Source organism: Onychostruthus taczanowskii, unplaced genomic scaffold (genome assembly GCF_017590055.1).
Source record: "Onychostruthus taczanowskii isolate IOZ18803 unplaced genomic scaffold, ASM1759005v1 scaffold40, whole genome shotgun sequence".
Classification (NCBI taxonomy): domain Eukaryota; kingdom Metazoa; phylum Chordata; class Aves; order Passeriformes; family Passeridae; genus Onychostruthus; species Onychostruthus taczanowskii.
The window spans coordinates 2,850,053-2,869,285 of NW_024501460.1; the positions used below are offsets into that span (position 1 = coordinate 2,850,053).

At 44.5% G+C, this 19,233-nt stretch overlaps 1 protein-coding gene across 1 annotated transcript in view; it reads left to right on the plus strand.

Annotated features, from left to right (window-relative positions):
* Positions 1–1,204: 1,204 nt before the first annotated feature.
* Positions 1,205–19,233, plus strand: part of NEDD9 (neural precursor cell expressed, developmentally down-regulated 9) — a 38,540-nt gene continuing 20,511 nt past the window's right edge. Inside the window, exons 1-2 of the mRNA XM_041413126.1 lie at positions 1,205–1,289; positions 17,771–18,211. Of these exons, the coding sequence (XP_041269060.1) occupies positions 1,278–1,289; positions 17,771–18,211 (453 nt within the window). The 5' untranslated portion in view covers positions 1,205–1,277. The remainder of the gene's footprint in view (positions 1,290–17,770; positions 18,212–19,233) is intronic.

A 19,233-nucleotide genomic window follows, 5' to 3' on the forward strand; every position in this document is an offset into this window, starting at 1 on the left:
CGCTCTTTCTTGCCTCCAAGATACCAGAGTTAATTATTACTCTCTTCCAAATAATCCTTATTTACAATGGTCACTCTTTGTAATGGACATCTCCAGGCCATTAAAGCATTCTTGGCCTCTGGTGTCTAATCAGCGTTAAAATATCAGCCAGGCAAAGCGAACACTTGACAGATTGATTTCAGCAGTAGTAGTTAAAAAAGATCATCTTCTGAGGACGAGTGAGAACAAAAATAATTGCAAAGACATGAACAAAGCAGTGTTCAGCGCCTCCAAGAGCTGCATGCGAGAAAAATGCCTGTGGGAGGGATGGATGGAAAAGGTTGACAAAATCACAGAATCAATTAGGTTGGAAAAGGTCTCTGAGATCATTGAGTCCAACCCTTGACCAAAGACCACCACATCAACTAGGCCATGGCACTAAGGGCCATGTCCAGTTGTTTCTTGCACACTTGCAGGGTTGGTGACTCAACCAACTCCCTGGGCAGCAGATTCCAATGGGTTTCCTACCCTTTGCATGAAAAAATTCTTTCATGTCCAACCTGAACATCCCCTGGACATCTTGAGGCTATGTCCTCTTGTCCTGTTGCTGGCTGCCTGGGAGGAGAGACCAAACCCCTCCTGGGTACAACCTCATGTCAGGTGGTTGTAGAGAGCATTAAGGTCCCCCACTAGCCTTTTTCTCCAGGGTAAACACGCCCAAGTTCCCTCAGTCACAGGACTTGTGCTCCAAACCCATCACCAGCTCTGTGGCCCTTCTCTGGACTGCTCTTTCAGTGAGAGGCCCAGGAGTGGACACAGGATGGGAGGTGTGGTCTCACCCAGGGACAACTGCCCTGCTCCTGCTGGCCACACTGGTGCTGATCCAGGCCAGGATGCCATTGGCCTCCCTGGGCACACGCTGCCTCCTGTTCAGCCGCTGCCAACCTGTGCCGCAGGTCCTTTGCCGCGGGGAAAAGTAAAGGCGAGCAGCATTGAAAAGGCACGGGCGGGGTCCCGGGGAGCAGGGCCGCCAGCCCTCGCTCTGTGGGGCCCTCTCTCCCCGGCCATCGGCGGAGGGAAGCGGCGGAAGGCGCCGCGCCCGGTCCCGAACCCGCGGACCCACCGCCGCCTCCCCTCCGCGCCGCCCCCGGCGGAGCCACCGCCGTCCGGGGGCGGGGCCGGCTCGTGCCCGAGCAGATGGGGGCGGCGCTATGCAAATGCCGGGTAAGGCTGGCGCGGCGGCGCGCGGCGGGGCGCGCAGAGCGCGCGGGGATGCGGCGGAGCGCGGAGGCGCAGCCATGAAGTACAAGGTGAGCGCGGAGCCCGCAGCCCGCCCGGGGTCGGACCGCTCGGGGAGCCCCTCCGCACCTCCTCAAGGCGAGCGGGGCGGCCAGGTCTCCCTTCTGCCCTCCGCTGCGCTGTCCCCAGGCGCAGAGCCGCAGGGAAGGTGTCCGCGCGGAGTGGGAGACGAGGGGGCAGCGGAGGGTCGGGGCTGCGGGGAGCCCCCGGGTGCTGTGTCGGTGTTGGCGGGGCGGGGAGAAGGAGCTCCCCTCGCTTTTCCGGCTCTGGATAACGGGGTGAGCCCAGATCGCTGGAAGGGTGTCGGTGCGGTGCGTGATGGCCAGGCGCGTTTGGGACAGGTACCCCCGATCCTCCCCGGGAGCTCATTCACCTCCTTCCAGCCGCTTGTGGATGTTTCCTTATCACGGTGCCGTCTGTTTGATGGATCACAAGCGGGGGGGAAAATAAAGCCCTAACATTTTTTTAAAAAATGGGTAGCCTATCCCCCGTTTTAATTCCTATCATCGCCGCTTAGTCAATAATCGCTTTTAGCGACCTTTTACCAGAGGGGATGCTAGTTGGTTGGTTTTTGGGGTTTTTTTTTTCCCAAAAGACACAAATGTGGAGACTTTCATCCTAATATTACTCAAAAACGTCTGGGCAAGGTACAGAATTGCCCACGGGGCATTAGATTACTGTACAGACATACCGTAATCTTGTGCGATTGGAAAAAAAGGGGGAGGGAAGGAAAAACTTTCCTTGCCCTGCCAAAAATAACTTCAGCGTCAATAAAAAGGTGATTTTGGAAATGTCACACGCTGTATACTTACTTGGAGACTAAGTTGCTTTGGAAGTGAAGTCCATCTCCGTACTAAGCTTAGGCAGCGTGGTGTGAAAGAGTGCTGATGGAGTGGCAGTGTGTGTGAGAAGTACGAGTGATAGCCAGGTAAATGTGCAGGGATTTTTATGCTCCTCTGTACATCTCTGAGCTCAGGCCAAGTTTTCAGGGTCTCTCAAGCCAGACTTTGGGAAAGGTCAGAGTTAAGTTTCCAAAGCATCTGCCAGTTTTTCCATCTCATGGAAAGACAAGGGAAAAAGAAATTGTGTTAGCTGTGGGTTGACAAAGGTAATCCATGGCTTTCACAATTTTGAGGGGCAGCTCATGGCTTTTTTTTGTTTGTTTGTTTGTTTTTTTAAATCGTGTAATAATAACTGACTGATTTGAAGTCTGAGATAAAATCCATCTCTTCTCGTCTATCTACTCCAGCTCTGATCAGTCCAGGTAGACTTTATACCTGCCTAGAGAAGGTGTCAGAGCAGAAAACATCAGGCTCTTGAGGGTAGAAGAGCAGTGCCACTTTTAGTCCAAAGCTCACAAACTGCTTTCAGGCTGCCCAGAGCCAAGCAACACTTGTATCCCTGTGGGAAAATAATGGTCCTGCATAGCTATACAGCTTCCTGATTTCTTCTATGTAGGGCAGTGGCACTGCAAGAATAGGGACAGATAAGGTGGATCAAAAGGGGGAAGTCTTCCCTGCTCTGTAATGTTTCCTTTGCCCTGTATTGTGGGAATGAGGATTTTGGATTTGGTTTGTGATTATGTAATTCTAGACAGAGAAGACTAGACAGAGAAAGAACAAGCCATTAAAAATAAATAAATAAAAAGAGAAGACTGAGGGGTTTGGCCTCAAAAACTTTCTTGCTGGATTACAGTGTTTACTTTCCCTGGGAAATGTGAAGCAGTTACACTGTTTAACTGGGACAAACATTCTTAGATCTATTTCTTATCCCCAGAGTAATACACAAAGAAAATACCTGCACATTCGCTCTTTGTTCTTTCTGTATTTTCTCTTTCTTTTATCTTCTTATAGGAAAACTTTTTTTTTTTTTAATTGTACACATGAAATAAAGGAACAGAGAATGCTAATGGCCTGCCTGGGGACATGCCATCACTTCAGAGGAGGCTTAGCATCCAGGTGCAGATTTGGCTCTGTTTAACTGCTCCCAGTGTTATACTGGGGCCTGTCATTCCTTACTTTCATTGTGATAGTCCATAAAGCCTCATTTGAAGAAATGATTGAGATGCTCATTATAGTTTAATTCAGAGCAGAAACTGATTCATGGGTGAGACCCTGAATACTCACTCATGACTTTGCTTTCAGTGTGATTAAACCCAAGGTCATTTCTGGTCTAGAAATCCTTTTTGCTACACAATCTATACATTTTTTTATTCAGACATTTTCAAAACTTGTTCCCTCCCTCTCTTCCTTCATCTAAGCTTCTTTTATTGTCCATTGTATTCTTCCATCTTAACACTCAAGTCTGAATCCTCTGAGAGGGAAAATCCGTGTGGATTTAAGCAAGTTTAGAATTTTACATTACATATGTCTCTACACCACTGTCTAGCTTTTGCACACTGTGTGAAATTCAGTGATTCTGGGACTATTTAAAGCAAAGAGAAATTTAACCCCAGGTCAGGTCCTCTTCTCCCATTCATGTACTACTTAAATGCCTGAAAACACAGAAGTTATTTTAACTGAGCTATGGAAAGATGGGAAAGGTTAAGCATAAGAAACACTTCTGTTGGTTTGGAGCATTTCTTAGTCCTGCTTGTCTAAAAGCTGCTTTCAAACAACTAATTCCTGTAGGGGTGCAGCTGCATGAGGGCAACACCTCACTTCTCTGATGACAACAGCTTGCTTTTGATCTAAATCCCCATGTACAACAAAAGCACCCCATCAAGTCCTCACAGGACTCCATACCAGTATTCTGTAATCCAGGAGGCAGGGTCAGCCTTTTCTGAAACCAAACACAGGCTGTGACTCCAAGGAAGGAGCAGTTACAGCTACAATGTACTCTGAGGCAACAGAAATACCAGTGGGTTACCGTGATGAGGGAAGGACATGGATGGGAGAGAGTGTATCTGGTCCCCAATCCCTACGCCCTTATCTCAGGCAATAAAAGTGCAACAGAAGCAAAAGGGAGAAGACATTATCATAACAAGGCTTTTGTAGCTTGGTGGCTGTTCACATGCAAGACAAAATAAGAGGGGGGAAGGAAGGAAGAAAAGGGGACTTGTCTGTTTACTAAAACTTCCAAACAGTGAAAGAGGAGAGGAAAAAAAACCCTGCATTCCTTACCTCATTTAAGCCAAAAGGAATGACGTAGATGTAAAGTATGAGGTCTTGATTATCTATTTTTAGATAATTTGTTGGGCAAGGAGGAAACCTAAATAGGGTTTGAAATGCCTGCCATTTGTGCTAAGGCACAGTCCTGTAATATATAGACATGATTACAATGTCTGCAAGCCAAGACAAACAAAATAGTGTCCCTGGGAAGAAATACAATATTCCCAACCAGAAGTGCTTGTGAAAAGCTGCTTGTAACCCTGGCAATGAAAGACTCTGAGTGTTGGACCATGTAAAAGGAAAAGAACTGTCTGTACTTTATTAACCAAATCGTCTCTGTTTCATTTATTCCTCACTTCTCTTCGTTTCACTTTTTTTTTTTCACTATCTCAGCAATCACAGGGTGGCAATCAAACTCAGAAGTAAATAGGACCTGTAAAGTCTTGTAAAATGTAGTAGGAGAGGAACCTCCGACAAGGGGAAAACCTGTCCAAGTTTGTGCCGTCTCTTACTGCCATGCGTTTAGAAAGGAAGTTTCATGATTTTTCTCTCACCTGTGCACCCATGGGGCGAGGTGGCTGAAGTATAGCAGGGTCAGGCCTAAGTCAGCAGCAGCACCAGTGAGATGTGACCAGAAGGACTGACCCCTTCATAAAGCTTGGAGGGCCACTGTCCTTTTCAGGTTCTGGCTGTAGCCTCTGTGTGCCTTCCCTCCCCTCCCGTACTCCCCCTGTAGATTTATATCTGTATACTTAATAGAGGTGAGGTATATATTTGTATACTTAATAGAGGTAATTGTGTGCACAATTGTGTGCACTTGCCCTACCAAAGTCTTGGCAGGACAGCAGAGTGCTTCTAATTCTGTTTTACAGATGGAGCTGCTGAAGCTTAGGGATGTTACAGGGCTTATTTCAGAGGAAGAATAAGAGCCATCACAAACCACTGCAGCCAACAGCATGCAGGTTTTTTTGCCTGATTTCTAAACTTCTATCTTTTTATGCTAACAGCTGCTCCTCAGTAATGAAGCTGTGAATCCACTGAATCAGAAACTGGTAGTCTAATCTGTCTCTGTCCAGTAGTTCCTAGTATTTGATGGGGAAGCAGAACTACCAAATGAACAGCCTTCCTTATTTTTTTTTGATAGTTCCAATTCAGTTTGATTCTAGATAGAGCAAGAGACATCAGGTATTTGTCTGGGGAGGTTTTACTTTTGCTTTTAAGGTCCTGCTAGAGGTTGCAGGTTGCTCGTTAGACTATTACTTGGCCTTGAGGTATCTTAACTCTACTGATTCAAAACAGTGCCATACTATCAAAATACCTCATCGAGGGGGACTTATCAGATCAGAGAGCAGGAAAGCTGTCTAATAGTAAAACTCTACGGAAACATCTTCTGCAAAGGAAAAATGAAAGCACATTTCAGTGGTTATTGTCTTAGGCTGCAGAACTCTGCTATTTTGCAGAATATAGGCTAGACATCAGAGAAGTCTCATGAAGTGTTACTGTGAACTTGCTAAAGTATTGGAGCACATTTCCTAAGACTGCAGACAAACTCATCTTTGGAACCTTACCATCTCAAGCCCAGCAACAAGTGGGGTTAGAAGACTATACTTGCACTGATACCTGATCACTGAACTCCTGTGTGTGGTGTCTGAGGAGAAATTTGTATTAGTGTATTGCCTGTGTTCCATTATAAGTACCAGAGATATTGCAGCAAGACCAGGTGCATCTAGTGCTTACAGAAAAGTAGAAAACCAGGAGCATAGAGCTTCCTACTTGTCATATTGCTGTTATCAAAGGTGTTAAGGGCATGGGAGTGCCTTCTGCACACAATAGATGTGCTTAGGTCACTTAAGGGCCAATGTGAAGTCACTTTTGCCTTGCTCATTTTATTTGGACTAACTTATCACAGCATTTAAGTACTTAAATCCCATTCATACCAGCAGCAATTAGGAACCCACCTGTCTCCCAAGGTCCAGAGTTTAATTCCATTTTTAAAGCAACATGAGTGCTTAAGAGGAGTATGCACAGTCTCAGCCTTGGCTGCAGCACTTGTGGAGGACCCTTGTCTTGCGCTGTTCCCATTTCTGGCCACACTTGATGGAGACAAGTAGCTGAACATCTTAGGACATGAAGTCTACACACCTCTGTAGGAAACCTCTTTCAGTGACATTTGGAATCACAAATGCGTAAGTCACTTTTCTAGAGGCTTCTTTACATTGTAGATGCTCTCTGAGTATCCATGAAAACAGTGGACATCTCCTCTTAGAGCAGTACTCTGGCCCCTGAAATGTGCTTTATGCCAAGCCTTCTGTGGGCTTGATCAGACACTCCTCTGGGGCTGTACTATGAAAATAGTATTTATGGCAGGTACTGAGCAATGTTTATTAAGTCAGGCTACTGCTAAGTAAAGCTGGATGTAGAGGTACTTCTCCCTGTAAATAGCTGCAGCTCTCAGCATCACTGAAACTGGGTCACTTTATAGCAGCTCAGAGTGCAGCCTCTGCATATTATTGCCTGATTACCACAGCCTGCTCTTGGCAAGTGCCCGTTTTCTTTTGCCTTTTGGTCTAGACATTACAGTAGTGGAAACTGTCTTAATTTTAAGGAGCTCATTTTTCCACAGCAGGTTTGGACGTAGTTTGTGTTTGACATGAAACAGGGCTGCTAAAGCTATAGTTCATACTCCTAGAAACACAAGTGCATAGCATGACAAAAGTTGTATATTTTTTTTGTCTATAGGGATGAGGCCAATTCTCGCCTTTCTATTTTAATGTTGGTTTTGAAAACACTTTCTTCACAGTCAGAGTGGATCAGACTGCCCGGAAAAGGAAGAGTAATAAAAATGGGTTTACTCTACAGGAATGCAAGTCAGCTCTTTCTTAAGCAGGCTCCATTGACAGCAAGTTTGAACATTTTAGCAATAGCAATACCCTAAATCATTTGGTAACAACAAGACTTAGAAAACGCTGAAGAAGCCTAGGAGTAAATCTCAGTTCTTCCAGTGAATGATCTGCTTAGCTGCAGACAGAGAAAGAAAGATACAGACCATTAGAAAAATCAGTAATTCTCTTTCTAAAGAAGTTTCTGATTCAAAGGGTTAAGTACAAGACAACTAGAAGTGAGCACTCTGTTTAAGATACAGCTAGCAGTAGGTAGTGTCATGAATGTCCTTGTCCTGTGGACTTTACATCCAGTTAAAATCCTTTGGGTAATAAACAAATTTTTACTGCTATAGAAGGGCATATTTACAGGCAGAGATCTTTTGTTTTCTGTCTCTCTTTTTATACGGCTTTATTTTATTTGCAGCCCAGGAACTGCCCCAACCAATCTCTCACACGATCAAGATCTTACATGATCAAGCTGAAGTTGTGTTCAGCCTGAGATTGAGCAGAGTAACCAGACCTGCTTAAAACTCACCTACACCTTCACCATCCCTCTTCTCCGGAGGTACACTTACCCAGAAAGTTTCAGCTTGCCATATTCGAGGGAGCCTCGTTGACTTTTGGCCACTGCCCTGTAGAATGGAGATGGCTCTGACTGGACCTGGCAAACAGCTGCCAGTCAGGCTTGGCTGTCCTGGAATTCTGATTCACAGGCAAGGTACTACCTGTCCCACCAGTCTGCTGAGGGCTGGAAGGAGCCTGGAAAGAGAAGTTCCTGAGCTTGTTTTTCTTCCATTGGCTGGGCTCTCAAGGCATCCCAAATTGTAGCTGCTGTGTAGTATCCCAGATGGTGACACTAAATTGACAGAGTAGGATGGCTTTCCCTTCTAATGATTTTTTTTTTTTTTGAGAGAGAGACTTGGGGGAAGAAGAGCATGTCCTAGTTCATCTAGGTTCTAGACTTTAAAAAAACACACTTTTCAAAGCTGAAGCCATGAAACAAGTTGGTGGCAATACTGAGGTCCTGTGTCTACATAGCTGTGGTTTCTTGACATTCAAGTTGTAATTGTTTCCCCAGAGCCACAGAAGGAAGGGTTAATTTTGGAAGGAGGGTTTAGGTTTGTTTCTTTTTTTTTTTTTTTTAAGGAAACTTTGTCTGGGAAGACTGCTCACAAATGCCAGAAAATGGAAAACTGAGAACTCAAAACACACGTTTTGGGATTCTTTCCTTCCATATTTCCCTCCCCCCCCCCTCCCCCCCCACACTTCTGCTCTGCTTCTTCAATTCTTTAGCATTTAACATCCGATCTCCTTTCATGAAGTTTTTAATTGCTTGCCTGAGGGAAAGAGGTTAAGTTTTACATCTGCTTTTTGATTCTGATGTACTGTGGTTTAATCACAGTGAGATCATATTTACTCTAAGGGTATTGTTTGCATGCTTGATATTTTTTTTCTTCTCCCTGTTGATGTCACAAAAGGCACACAGCCCTCAGCCAGATTTGAAAAGGCCTTTTAAAGTCATGGAACGAGATCACACCCTTCCTTGGGCGGGGGGAAAGGAAACTGGTTATGAGGGTGAAACATATACAGAAAGCTTAGTGAGTTAGGTGTGGTGGAATTTCCCAAAATATTAATAGATCTTGAAGGTAAGTCAGGGGATGTGGTTTGTATTCCCAGAAAGAGCAAAGGGAATGCTATTCCGGCACTCCTGTAAACCCCAGGAACTCAGGGGGAATGAAAGGAATAAGAGGAATATGCGATGAGCGGATCAGCGCTGTGCCTGACTGTAGATGTTTCTGTCGCACGCCGTGTGCGACGCCTGTGATGGCAGCAGTGCAGGGTGGGTGGTCTGCCAGCCCAGCAGTGCCATGCTCAGTGCCAGGCTGTTGCCCAGAGCTGCTGAAGGAGCATTGCCCCAGCCGTGCCCTTGCCAGCTGAGCCGGGACCACCGTGTCCCGCTTGCTGCTCCATAGGGAAAGGGAGTGGCCACACTCCCCTGGAACTCGTGCTCTGTGCCATTCATGGGGGGTTTGGGAGGAGGTACAGCCCTGGCAGCATCAGGAACACCTTATTTAACACCTAGGATATTATTTCTGTCATTACCTTTATAATGCTTCTCACCCTTTCGAACTGAAGTAAAACTGGGCAAGCCAATAAATCAAAATTCAATCAACAGACAAAAGAATATCATCTGAGCAAACAGAGACGGCCTGGGGTTTATTCCCTTCTTGCCTATGTAGAGTTATCATTTGGTTGCTCTCAATATATATGGAGCCAGAAATCTTTCTTTTCAACTCACTTTTCCATTGGGAAACATCAGACATGGCAATTAGCTGATGCACTCAGTGCAGACAAGTGAAGTATTTTATTCACACAGACCAAGCACCAGTTGGGATCTTTGTTCTATTCTTCATTTACACATTTTTCCTTCTTTACTTCCACCCCACACCCACTTTTTCTAGCCTCCTAATTCCTTCTTTCATAGACATGCATTTGGATTCCCTCCCAAGGTGTGGATTCACTGCTGTGCCTCAGTTTTGCAAACTACTTTGCCAACTACCTAAAAAAAAAAACCCAAAAAAAACACCACACAAATATTTCCTATTTTCTTAAAATTAAGCAGTTATGGTGCAACAAAAAGGGTTCTCAGACTAGAGCACTGTCAGTCTCTCACATGTTTATGTCACATTTGAATCCCAGTCTTGGCTGAACCAATGGACCACATCAGCATCTTGGACAGGAGTATGAAGTGCTTGAGCCCTACTTGGTCTGCCTGCTGCTTGCCCACCCTGCTTGATGGAGTATTGTGTCTGCAAAAACTGGCAATGAACATTCCAGAGCATGACAGCCATAGTGCCTACTTTGGCTTACCCAAGTGTGGTCCTGTAAGAAAGAGAACATTCCCATTTTTCCTCCTTAACTTTCTGTGTAACTTGTGTCACTACCAAAAAAGAAAGTTCCAGCCAGGGCCAACTCTGCAGGGCCAACTCTGAACATCAGGCTTCTCAGGCAGACAGAGGTGCTGGGACAACTTGGTGGAACATTGAAATAAGGCACTTGCCTCTCTGCCCTGCAGAAAGGAGGTTTTCTATGTTTCAACCTCCAGGCAGCTTGGTCTGCTTTAGCATGACTAACAGCCTGTGTTCTAGAGATGCACAGGACCAGAGAGTAAGGATACTTAGGGCGGATAAAGACCTCTCCTCCTTAGGGCTCTGCTGAGTCTGTTGGCTCACAGCTCTCTCTTTAGCTGTGAAGCCAGTCTTCCAAATCTGTGCATGGAAAACTGCCTTAATTTCCATCCAGCAGGACATGGAATTGTTTGGGTGAGCAGTGCTTGACCAGAGAAGTATCTTCACTAAACCAAAAACTTGTGGGTTTTGGTGTTAGAAAGCAGAGAGTGCCTGAAAAGTAGAACAAAGGAGTGAACTGAAGCATTACCATGGTGAGCATTTGCAGCTGGGCTCCTTATTTTGTCATTAGCTGAGAGCCAAGGAGCTCAGAGTTCCAGAGCCAGGCGCAGGCTGGGCGCTCGGGGCCTTCCCTGCTGCAGCTGCAGTAGCTGTGACACCCTGCTAGTGCTGAGTCTCTTTGATACGTGCAGTGGTAGCACTTCCTGCCTCCTCTGTAGCTGTAGACTTCATCTTGAGATAAAGAGCAAAAGCCTGCACACAGCTTGTTGCTGGCAATGAGTTGTTTCAGGTCTGCACATGGATGGGGCTGTTATGGCCAAGCCATTTCATAGTCCATTCCCCCTGTCACTGACCACAGGGACCTGCCTAAGAACATGCCAGGGCAGCTTTGTGTGTATCAGGTACTGCCTTTGCTGTTCACACTGCCTTCTTCCAGGTTTGAGCAGACCAGCAAAAGACATTTTTCAAAGCTGAATGTCTTATTCAGTGACCTCTGTCAACTTCTGTTAAGTAGCCTTTGTGATAGGTTGCTTGTTATAGATAGACCTGTTACCTACTGTGCCTCAAGAGTTGCTTTCCTTGCCAACACAGCACAATGAATGCTTTATTTCAGGGGCAGTGAGAGTGAGAAATAGAAAAGGAGATGGGAGCTGAAAAGAGACCAAGTTAAACTGTTCTATGACTCTTGCACTGAAACCCTTCTGTCAGAAGGCACAATAGAGCTAAAATTTTCCTCTCTTCTACCAGTCCTGCTTGTAGGCAAACCGTGTATCTCAGAACAAAACTCACTTTTTACAGGGTTTTCAGAACGATCCTTTTATCTCACAAGCAGATCATTACTGTTGGGCCTAATGCAGCCCTACAAGGATATGTAAATGTTTAAGCTTACTTTGGAATAGCAGTCATTCATTTTTAAGAAATCTAAAAGATGGGAATCTGTATACAAAATACTATGAGATGGATAACTAAAAGTGATCCAACCAAACTTAAGCTACTGGTTTGTTCACAGACATTGCCCCCACCTTTCCTTCCTTTGTTCCTCCCTTCCTACTCCCAAGCTAAACATAGGAGAGAAGCTGTTTCTCATTTTAAGAAACAGTTTGCCCAATAATAGAAAAAAGGGGTCCCACCCTCTTTCAGTGAAGAGCAGAGGCAATTTTCCCAGTCCTGTTTGCACATAAACTCTACACACAGGAAGCAATATTATAAAACAAGACAAAGCCCAACAAAACAATACGCCTCAGCAGCCAAGCGCAGAGCGGGGATCAGTATCCTCGTATTGCACCTCTGAGGGATGCAGCAGGAATCCTTTGAGCTTATGGTTGGTTGAACCTTTTCCTTGAGTGTTCATTCATCGTGGAGCTGGCTGAGAGGAGTCAAGTCGGCAGCCCTGTGCTGGGAGCTTGGCACCGCCGCGCTCGGCCCTTAAAGAGACCATTGTGTTTAATCTCGTAGCGTGTAATTTATTATTCCTACGTTTGCTTCCATGGCTGTGGGCACCTCACACACTCTCGTTACCCACGTCACTGGATGTGTTTACTCTAACAGAAGTGGTAGATGTTTCCACTACTATTGTATTTGCAAGGAGCCCTCGTGGCAGGAAGGAATGATGAATCTGACTCCATGTTCTCAGAAGGCTAATTTAGTATTATAAGATATTATATTATATGAAAGAATACTAAAGTAAACTATACTAAAGAATACAGAAAGGATACTTACAGAAGGCTAAAAAGATAATAATGAAACTCATGACTCACTCTCCAGAGTCCGACACAGCTTGGCACTGGTTGGCCAATAAGTCAAAACAATTCACAGCAAAAACCAATGAAGTCAAAACAATTCACAGCAAAAACCAATGAAGCAACCACCTGTTGGTAAACAGTCTCCAAACGCATTCCAAAGGAGCAAAACACAGGAGAAGCAGATGAGATAATATTGTTTTCCTTTTTCTCTGAGGCTTCTCAGCTTCCCAGGGAAAAAAATCTTGGGCGAAAGGATTTTTCAGAAAATATGAATGTGACACACTACTCTCTTTAACTCTTGCCTCTCCCCTCTTCTGCACTTAGCCTCATCAACAAACACCTGCTTCATCCTCCAGACTATGAATTACAGAATTCTGCTAGTTCCCCTCACTGCAGAGAAGGGCAGCCAAAACAGATCATCTTCTTCAAAATATTTTCACGTGTCTTCATCCAGCTGCAGATGTGTCGGCCACCAATTGCAACAGGCTAAGGAGAGAACAGACACCTTTGACAGTTCTATAATAGACATTTATACAGCTGAATTTGGCATGTAGTTCCTTCAAGATTTGAGAAGAAAAATAGTTTACAGAGTCTTTTTTTTTTTGGTTTGGGTTCTGCAAGTAGAACAAACAAATTGCTCTGACAGTTTTCAGAGCAGCATCTCTTGCTTACTGGGTCACACATCCTAGTTGCAAAAGAAAGAAAAATATGAGACATGCAGAGAATACAAATTGTACCTTTCCAGCTTTTATCTTATGGACTTTAAATGGCATTAAAGGAAACCTCAGACAGAAGTTTCAAATCCCAGGTTTGCTTTACCTAGAAAGAGCTTGAAAGCTTTACTTTTGTCTCAACCAATGTAGAAAGCTGGGACCGCGGGCTCTGTAATCTGCATTTGATCTTCAGAGTATCCATTTCAGTTCCCTTACTTTTAGACAGTTTCTGACAGAGTCTGCTGAGGCTTTTCCTGCAGTATGTTCCAGCTAAAATCCCCAGGCAGCAGTCATTAGGGTCAGGCTCCCTTTTGCTTTGACCTGCTGACAAGGGAGATAGCACTTTGTTTAACAGAAGACTGTAAATCTTCCAGTTTTCAGTGATTCTACATAAGATGCTTTCTACTCATGAGCCCAAGGTTAAGAGGAATTTAAGCTTCTTGAGAACAAATGTGGGGTTTTTTTTTGTTTTGCTTGTACAGAGCATTAACACCATGGGGGCCTGACCCTGGCTTCAGCTTCCAAACATGCCAGTATTGCTAGCAAGGCTTGGCACAGAAGCTGAGCTGAGTCTTTCCAATCCACCATTAGTTGTAGAGAAGCACTCATTACTTGAAGTAGGGCTGCCACAGCGCTGGGAGCTCAGGAGAATGGAGCTGCTGCACAGAGACCGCAGGTACTTTTGGATTTTGAAGAGGGCACCACTGCACCTATCATGTAGTTAATTTAACTGGACCAAAGGAGAGCAACAAATGCTTCCAGTATTTGTCTTATTAAAAGCTGGTAGCTGCCAGTATCTTCATTTTATGAAATGTAGCTGATTTCTGTAACAAAATGAATTCTTTTTCCCTATCTAGCATCAGGTAATTTTCCCCCAGCCTTTACAGAACTTGATTTTGTAGCTCTGCATCTGTTGCCATCCCTCTTTTTTTTTTCTTTCTTTTTATTGGGTATATAAAGGGACTTCTGTGCAACTTACTAGTTGTGTAAAGTTCCAAGACAATTTTCTCATTGCCCTTTCTCTATTGCTGATTTGTCTAGAAAACGGCCAAGGTTTTTTTAGCATTTAGTGATACAAAAAGGTCACTGCTCATATCAGATTTGTCTCCTCATATCAGATTTTAGTGCTTGGTGCCAGTTCTCAGACAGTTGAGTGGACAGATCCATGCCTCTTCAGAGCAAGTCAAATTAATGTCATGTAACTGTCCCCAGTCTTTGAGCTGGTGAGACCAATGAGAAGGAATATTGGTATATATGGGCTACAGTACCCACAGAATCAAAAAATTATTCAGATTTGTCAAATGTTTGGAGATAAGGCCCACAGGTGTTGAAAGATATCTTTGATCAGAACTTCTTTCCCTGTGTTGGAAAGTGGAGACTACCATCTTGATCACCACAGCAGGTTACAGGTGCATCTGTGGTTTACAGAAGCTTGCTTTCTGTGGTCACAATTGCATTTTTCTCAAGGCTGATTCTGCTGACTCGTGAAAGTGACTGTGACACTGTTTTTGAAGCTCATACTAAGCAATCCTGTGAAGGAAGAATGAAGTCAGGGAAAACACAGAAGGTTTGCTTAGCAGGAGCAGTGCCTTTGCAGCTGGCACCAAGCAACAGGCTTAGTGTTTCTGGTCCCAGTGCTTATTTAGAGGAATATTTTTCCTGCTTCACTGCTCCATCAGTGACTGATGCTGGTGGCATGGCTCTGGGCTATTTAAAAGGCCTTGGGGAAATGGCTGTGAAACAAGTGGCAACCAATTAGTATAATTCACATACTGGTGCCTGAGTTAACACCAACAATGAGAATCTGAAGCTGTTTGCTGCAAAAAAGTTCTTGAAGCACATCCAGAAAGTGTTAATATGCTGCGTGCCAGGTGGTGAGAAGGTCACTGGGACAGAGATAATGAGCAGCTAGAAAAAAAAGATTCACATGGGAACTGTTATCTGCTCTAATTCTACCACCATTTCGGCTTTGTTCTGAGAATTGCTTTGCTGTAGAAGCTAATCAAGCTTTTCAAATACCTTTAAGCACCAAAGTGTAGAAGAGTATGCATTTATCGTTGATTGTAGCCTGCTTGGTTAGTGCCTCCCCCACCCAGCTGTAATTTTCCTCCTTTAAACAACTCCTCTGTGAAAGTCTTTAAGTTGCACAGGCTGGTCCCATTAGTAGATTTCCCCTGTGAAAGACATGCTAGAAGGAAATGTGTAAAGAGATTGACTTGAATATTTAGATTAGGCAGGGGCTTTTGTTTTCTGTGCTCCGGACTCTGCTAAACAGCCTGGTTGACACAGCAAGAGCATGGAGGCAGTGCTCAAGAAGAGACCACTGGTTTTGACCATGCTTAAATAATAGTTTAACAGTCCTGCCAAGGCATGGACAAAAATTGCTCCCTGCTTTATCTGTATTGGGGTATCTTAGTGTTGTCGACTGAGCTGAGCAGACGTACATCAGAGGGAATGGTGGGCCCCAGTGCTGCTGTTTACATGGGAGTTCAAAATGGCAATCCTGCTTTTCCAAGCCAAAGCTTAATTTGTACCAACCTTACTAATGATGCTGATGAAAGGTAAAGCCAGTGTTTCTCATACAGTTGAAAGCTGATCTCCCATTCAGAGAGGAGGAAATTGATCTCGTGCATCCCATTTCAACACTGCATGTCTTGGGAAATGCAAGTTCACCTACCTTTTATGTGATATCTGAGCTTATCCCCCCTTCCAGTCAGCCCTGCACACAACCTGCTACCCTGAGCAAGGTCAAACTAAAGTCTCTGTCTCGAGGAAGCACAGGAATGATGGGAAAACATCAGTGTGTCAACAGGGAAAGATAAAACAAGCGAGGGATGATTAAAAGAAAAAGTTCTGATATGTCCAAGGAGGAGAATAAATATGGCAGATAAAAACACTAAACTGTCCTTGATGCTATTCCTTTGACATAGGAAAGATAAATCTTTAAGGCAGCTGCATATCCTTTTTGGTGGATTAGCACCATTTCAGTTCGTGTACTGCATTCAAATATTTCAGCTTGAACACTCTAGATCCAGGGTTCTGTATATTTTTTCAAGTGCTTACAATCAGATTATAACCATCTCTGCTGACCGCCTTCACTGAAAAATCAGCAGTCGTAGAGCAGTTGTTTCCAGTATGTCTGGAAATATCACCAGAGCCAAGAAATTAAATCTTCATGGCCTTTTTGAGGCGTCCAAGAATGTTAGTGCAGACAGCCTGCCTACTTTCCACTGAATACCTTGGCCAGTTACTCAGGACTGGATGTGCCATAGAGACCTGCAAAGAAAGAGGGGAGGGAGGTAGTTCCATCTGTGAGAGGAGGTGGTACTTATTAGTAACACATCACAGCCAGCAATCTTACATCAACTCAGAGCTGGCTTAAAACTGCATAGCAGAGGTACTGCTGGGAGTAGAGCCCCAGCAGGAGAGAAGTCCGGGCAAGCTGCAAAGCCTGCCTGGAACTCTGGGCAAATGCTTGGGCGCAGAGCTGTGTGAAGGTCCTTGTGTTAATGGTACTGCTCCACTTGACATAATCAAGCAAAATGCATCTAAGAGTGCTTTAACTATGTTGACACAAGTCAAAGACACTCCTAGGCTGCCCTAAGACTCCCTTTAAGTTACACACAGAGGCTCTTCATGGTGCTGGTTGATACCTACATTCTTACATTCTTTGAGATGGGCACTGCTTTCCTCATGGCACGGGCATGACCCCGCTTGGGGTCACTGGGCACATTATTTTTTTAAATCATATTTTTCTCTTGAAGATCTTTCTACAGAAGGTGGACCTTCTGTAGGAAGGAAGCATGTTCTTTGAAGTTGTTTTGGAGGGGTTTTTTTTTTTTGTGATGGTGGTTTTGAGGCAGCAGGGGAGGGAAGAGTTTTATCTATTAAGCTACTACTATGCTGTGCTGTGCCCCTGAAGAAGTTTGCAGAGAGTGAGAAGGCACAAAGCTACATGCAAAGACGAGCATTGTAGCTCAAAACCTCTGGTGTTTTGTCAACTCATATTTTAGATAGTTTTTCTTACTAGGTGATCTACAGATCCATCACTTTTAAGGCCACCTGCAGATGTCAGCTAAAAAAAGCCAGGTCACTGTCTTTACACTAAATGGGATCTGCACCTTTGTGGAAAGTCTTTTGAGACCTCACAAATGGAAAACTGTTTGGGAAAAACTAGTGTGGATTACTCACTCCTTCTGAGTCTTGTTCAGGTTTATTTTTAATGGCTGCTAGCTGGCTGTAGCAGTACACAGAGCACGTTTGTAGGGAAATCAGTGTCAAGAGATGAAGGTATAAGCCCCTCATTCACAGGAAGAGCACCTCAGTGCCAGGAGCAGAACTCTCCTGACTTTCTGTCTGTTCAGGTGACTGGACCATATAAAGAGCTTCTCTCTGACCCACTGTTGCTGGAAAATTTCTCACTAGCAGTGTTGCTGATGCATAAGCCTCTCGTTTTCCCAACCTGGGACAGAGGAATCCTGTGCTGTATGATTTTCCCTGTTTTTTTCTGTGATTTCCTGCACACTTCTTTTTAAAATTCAGTTCTTATTTCCTATTACTTAGAATATGCTTGAAAATATAGAAGAATTCCGGCTTGTTTGTTGACTTGCTATGCTTGCCTTTGTTTCTCCACAGAATCTTATGGCAAGAGCCCTGTACGACAACGTCCCCGAGTGTGCAGAGGAGTTGGCCTTCCGCAAGGGAGACATCCTGACGGTGATAGAACAGAACACCGAGGGTCTGGAAGGATGGTGGCTCTGCTCCTTACACGGCCGGCAAGGCATCGTCCCAGGCAACCGTGTGAAACTCCTGATAGGTGCCGTGGTACAGGACAGTCCTCCTGGCCAGGATATGCCCACCTCAGGATTGATGAATCAGCCCTTCAACCACCAAAAGATCTACCAAGTGCCAAGCTCACACGCCTCGGCACGGGACCCTGTCTACCAAGTGCCACCTTCCCACCAGAATCAGGGAATTTACCAGATACCCACTGGTCACGGTCTGGTGGGACAAGATATTTACCAGGTGCCACCCTCCATGCAGAGGTGTATTGATGGTCCAGCTGTGGCTAACAAGGTGTGTGCATTTGCTTTTACTTCATAGCTCCAGAGCAGTTCACTTGTGCTGGGAGAAGTATGGGATTCAGGTTCCTCCCAGGCTGAAGCATATTTGGCCTATGGCACTCTCACATTATATGTTCAAAAGAGCTGCTGCAGCAAGATGAACTCTCCCACTTAGTAATGAACAGTTACATCATCTGCCCAAGTAATTTTTGTTTAATTAAAAATTATATACTGTCTTGCTGGAGCAGTCCCAGTGGGTCTAAACTACAAAGAGGAATCAGTGATTGATGTGACAAGGGCCGTACTTGTAAGAGTGAGGAAACAAGAGGATCATGATAATGACGGATGCTTTGATACTGAACCTAAACCTTTTAAGAGTGCACTTGATGTTTATCTGCAGTTAAATTTCTGGGTTGAAAACGAGAGCTGCAGCAGCTCCGTGATGCAGCCATTACTGCACTATTGCATTTTGCAAGGGTCCCCCCTTACTCCTGCTGTTCTTCTCAAGTTCTCCCCATCTTCTGCCACTCCCTTATTTTACCTTCACAGGATACCTGCCAGGTACCCTGGTGACTGAAAAGGGTTAAGGAAGATACCCAAGGAAGGAAGAATTACAAAGCCAAAAAGAAATTCTTTCAGTCCTTCCATTCCCATTTCAACAGCTGCAGATATCAGCATCCTCCTTACATCTAGAGCTGAAAGCACAGCATTAATATCCAATTTACGTGAGCAGATGATGGCTCTCTCAGGAAGTTCTTTACTGGTTTAAACTTTCATCTAATTTAGTTTGGCAAGACCATCTGTTTTGTGTTTTTCCCCCACATCACCCACAAGTCAGCCTTTTTCATATCAGGCCTTTGGAAGACATCTTCTAATGCTTTTATTTCCTTGTTATAATTTCATTTTCCTTGATAAGAATTAATGGATTTTTTGCCTTCTGAGCAAGAGAGAAAGATCTGTGAAACCATTCCAAGTCAATTTATAAAGAGGTTTGCTTGCTCAGCTTTTCCATAGTTATGCTTTATAGACTGTGCA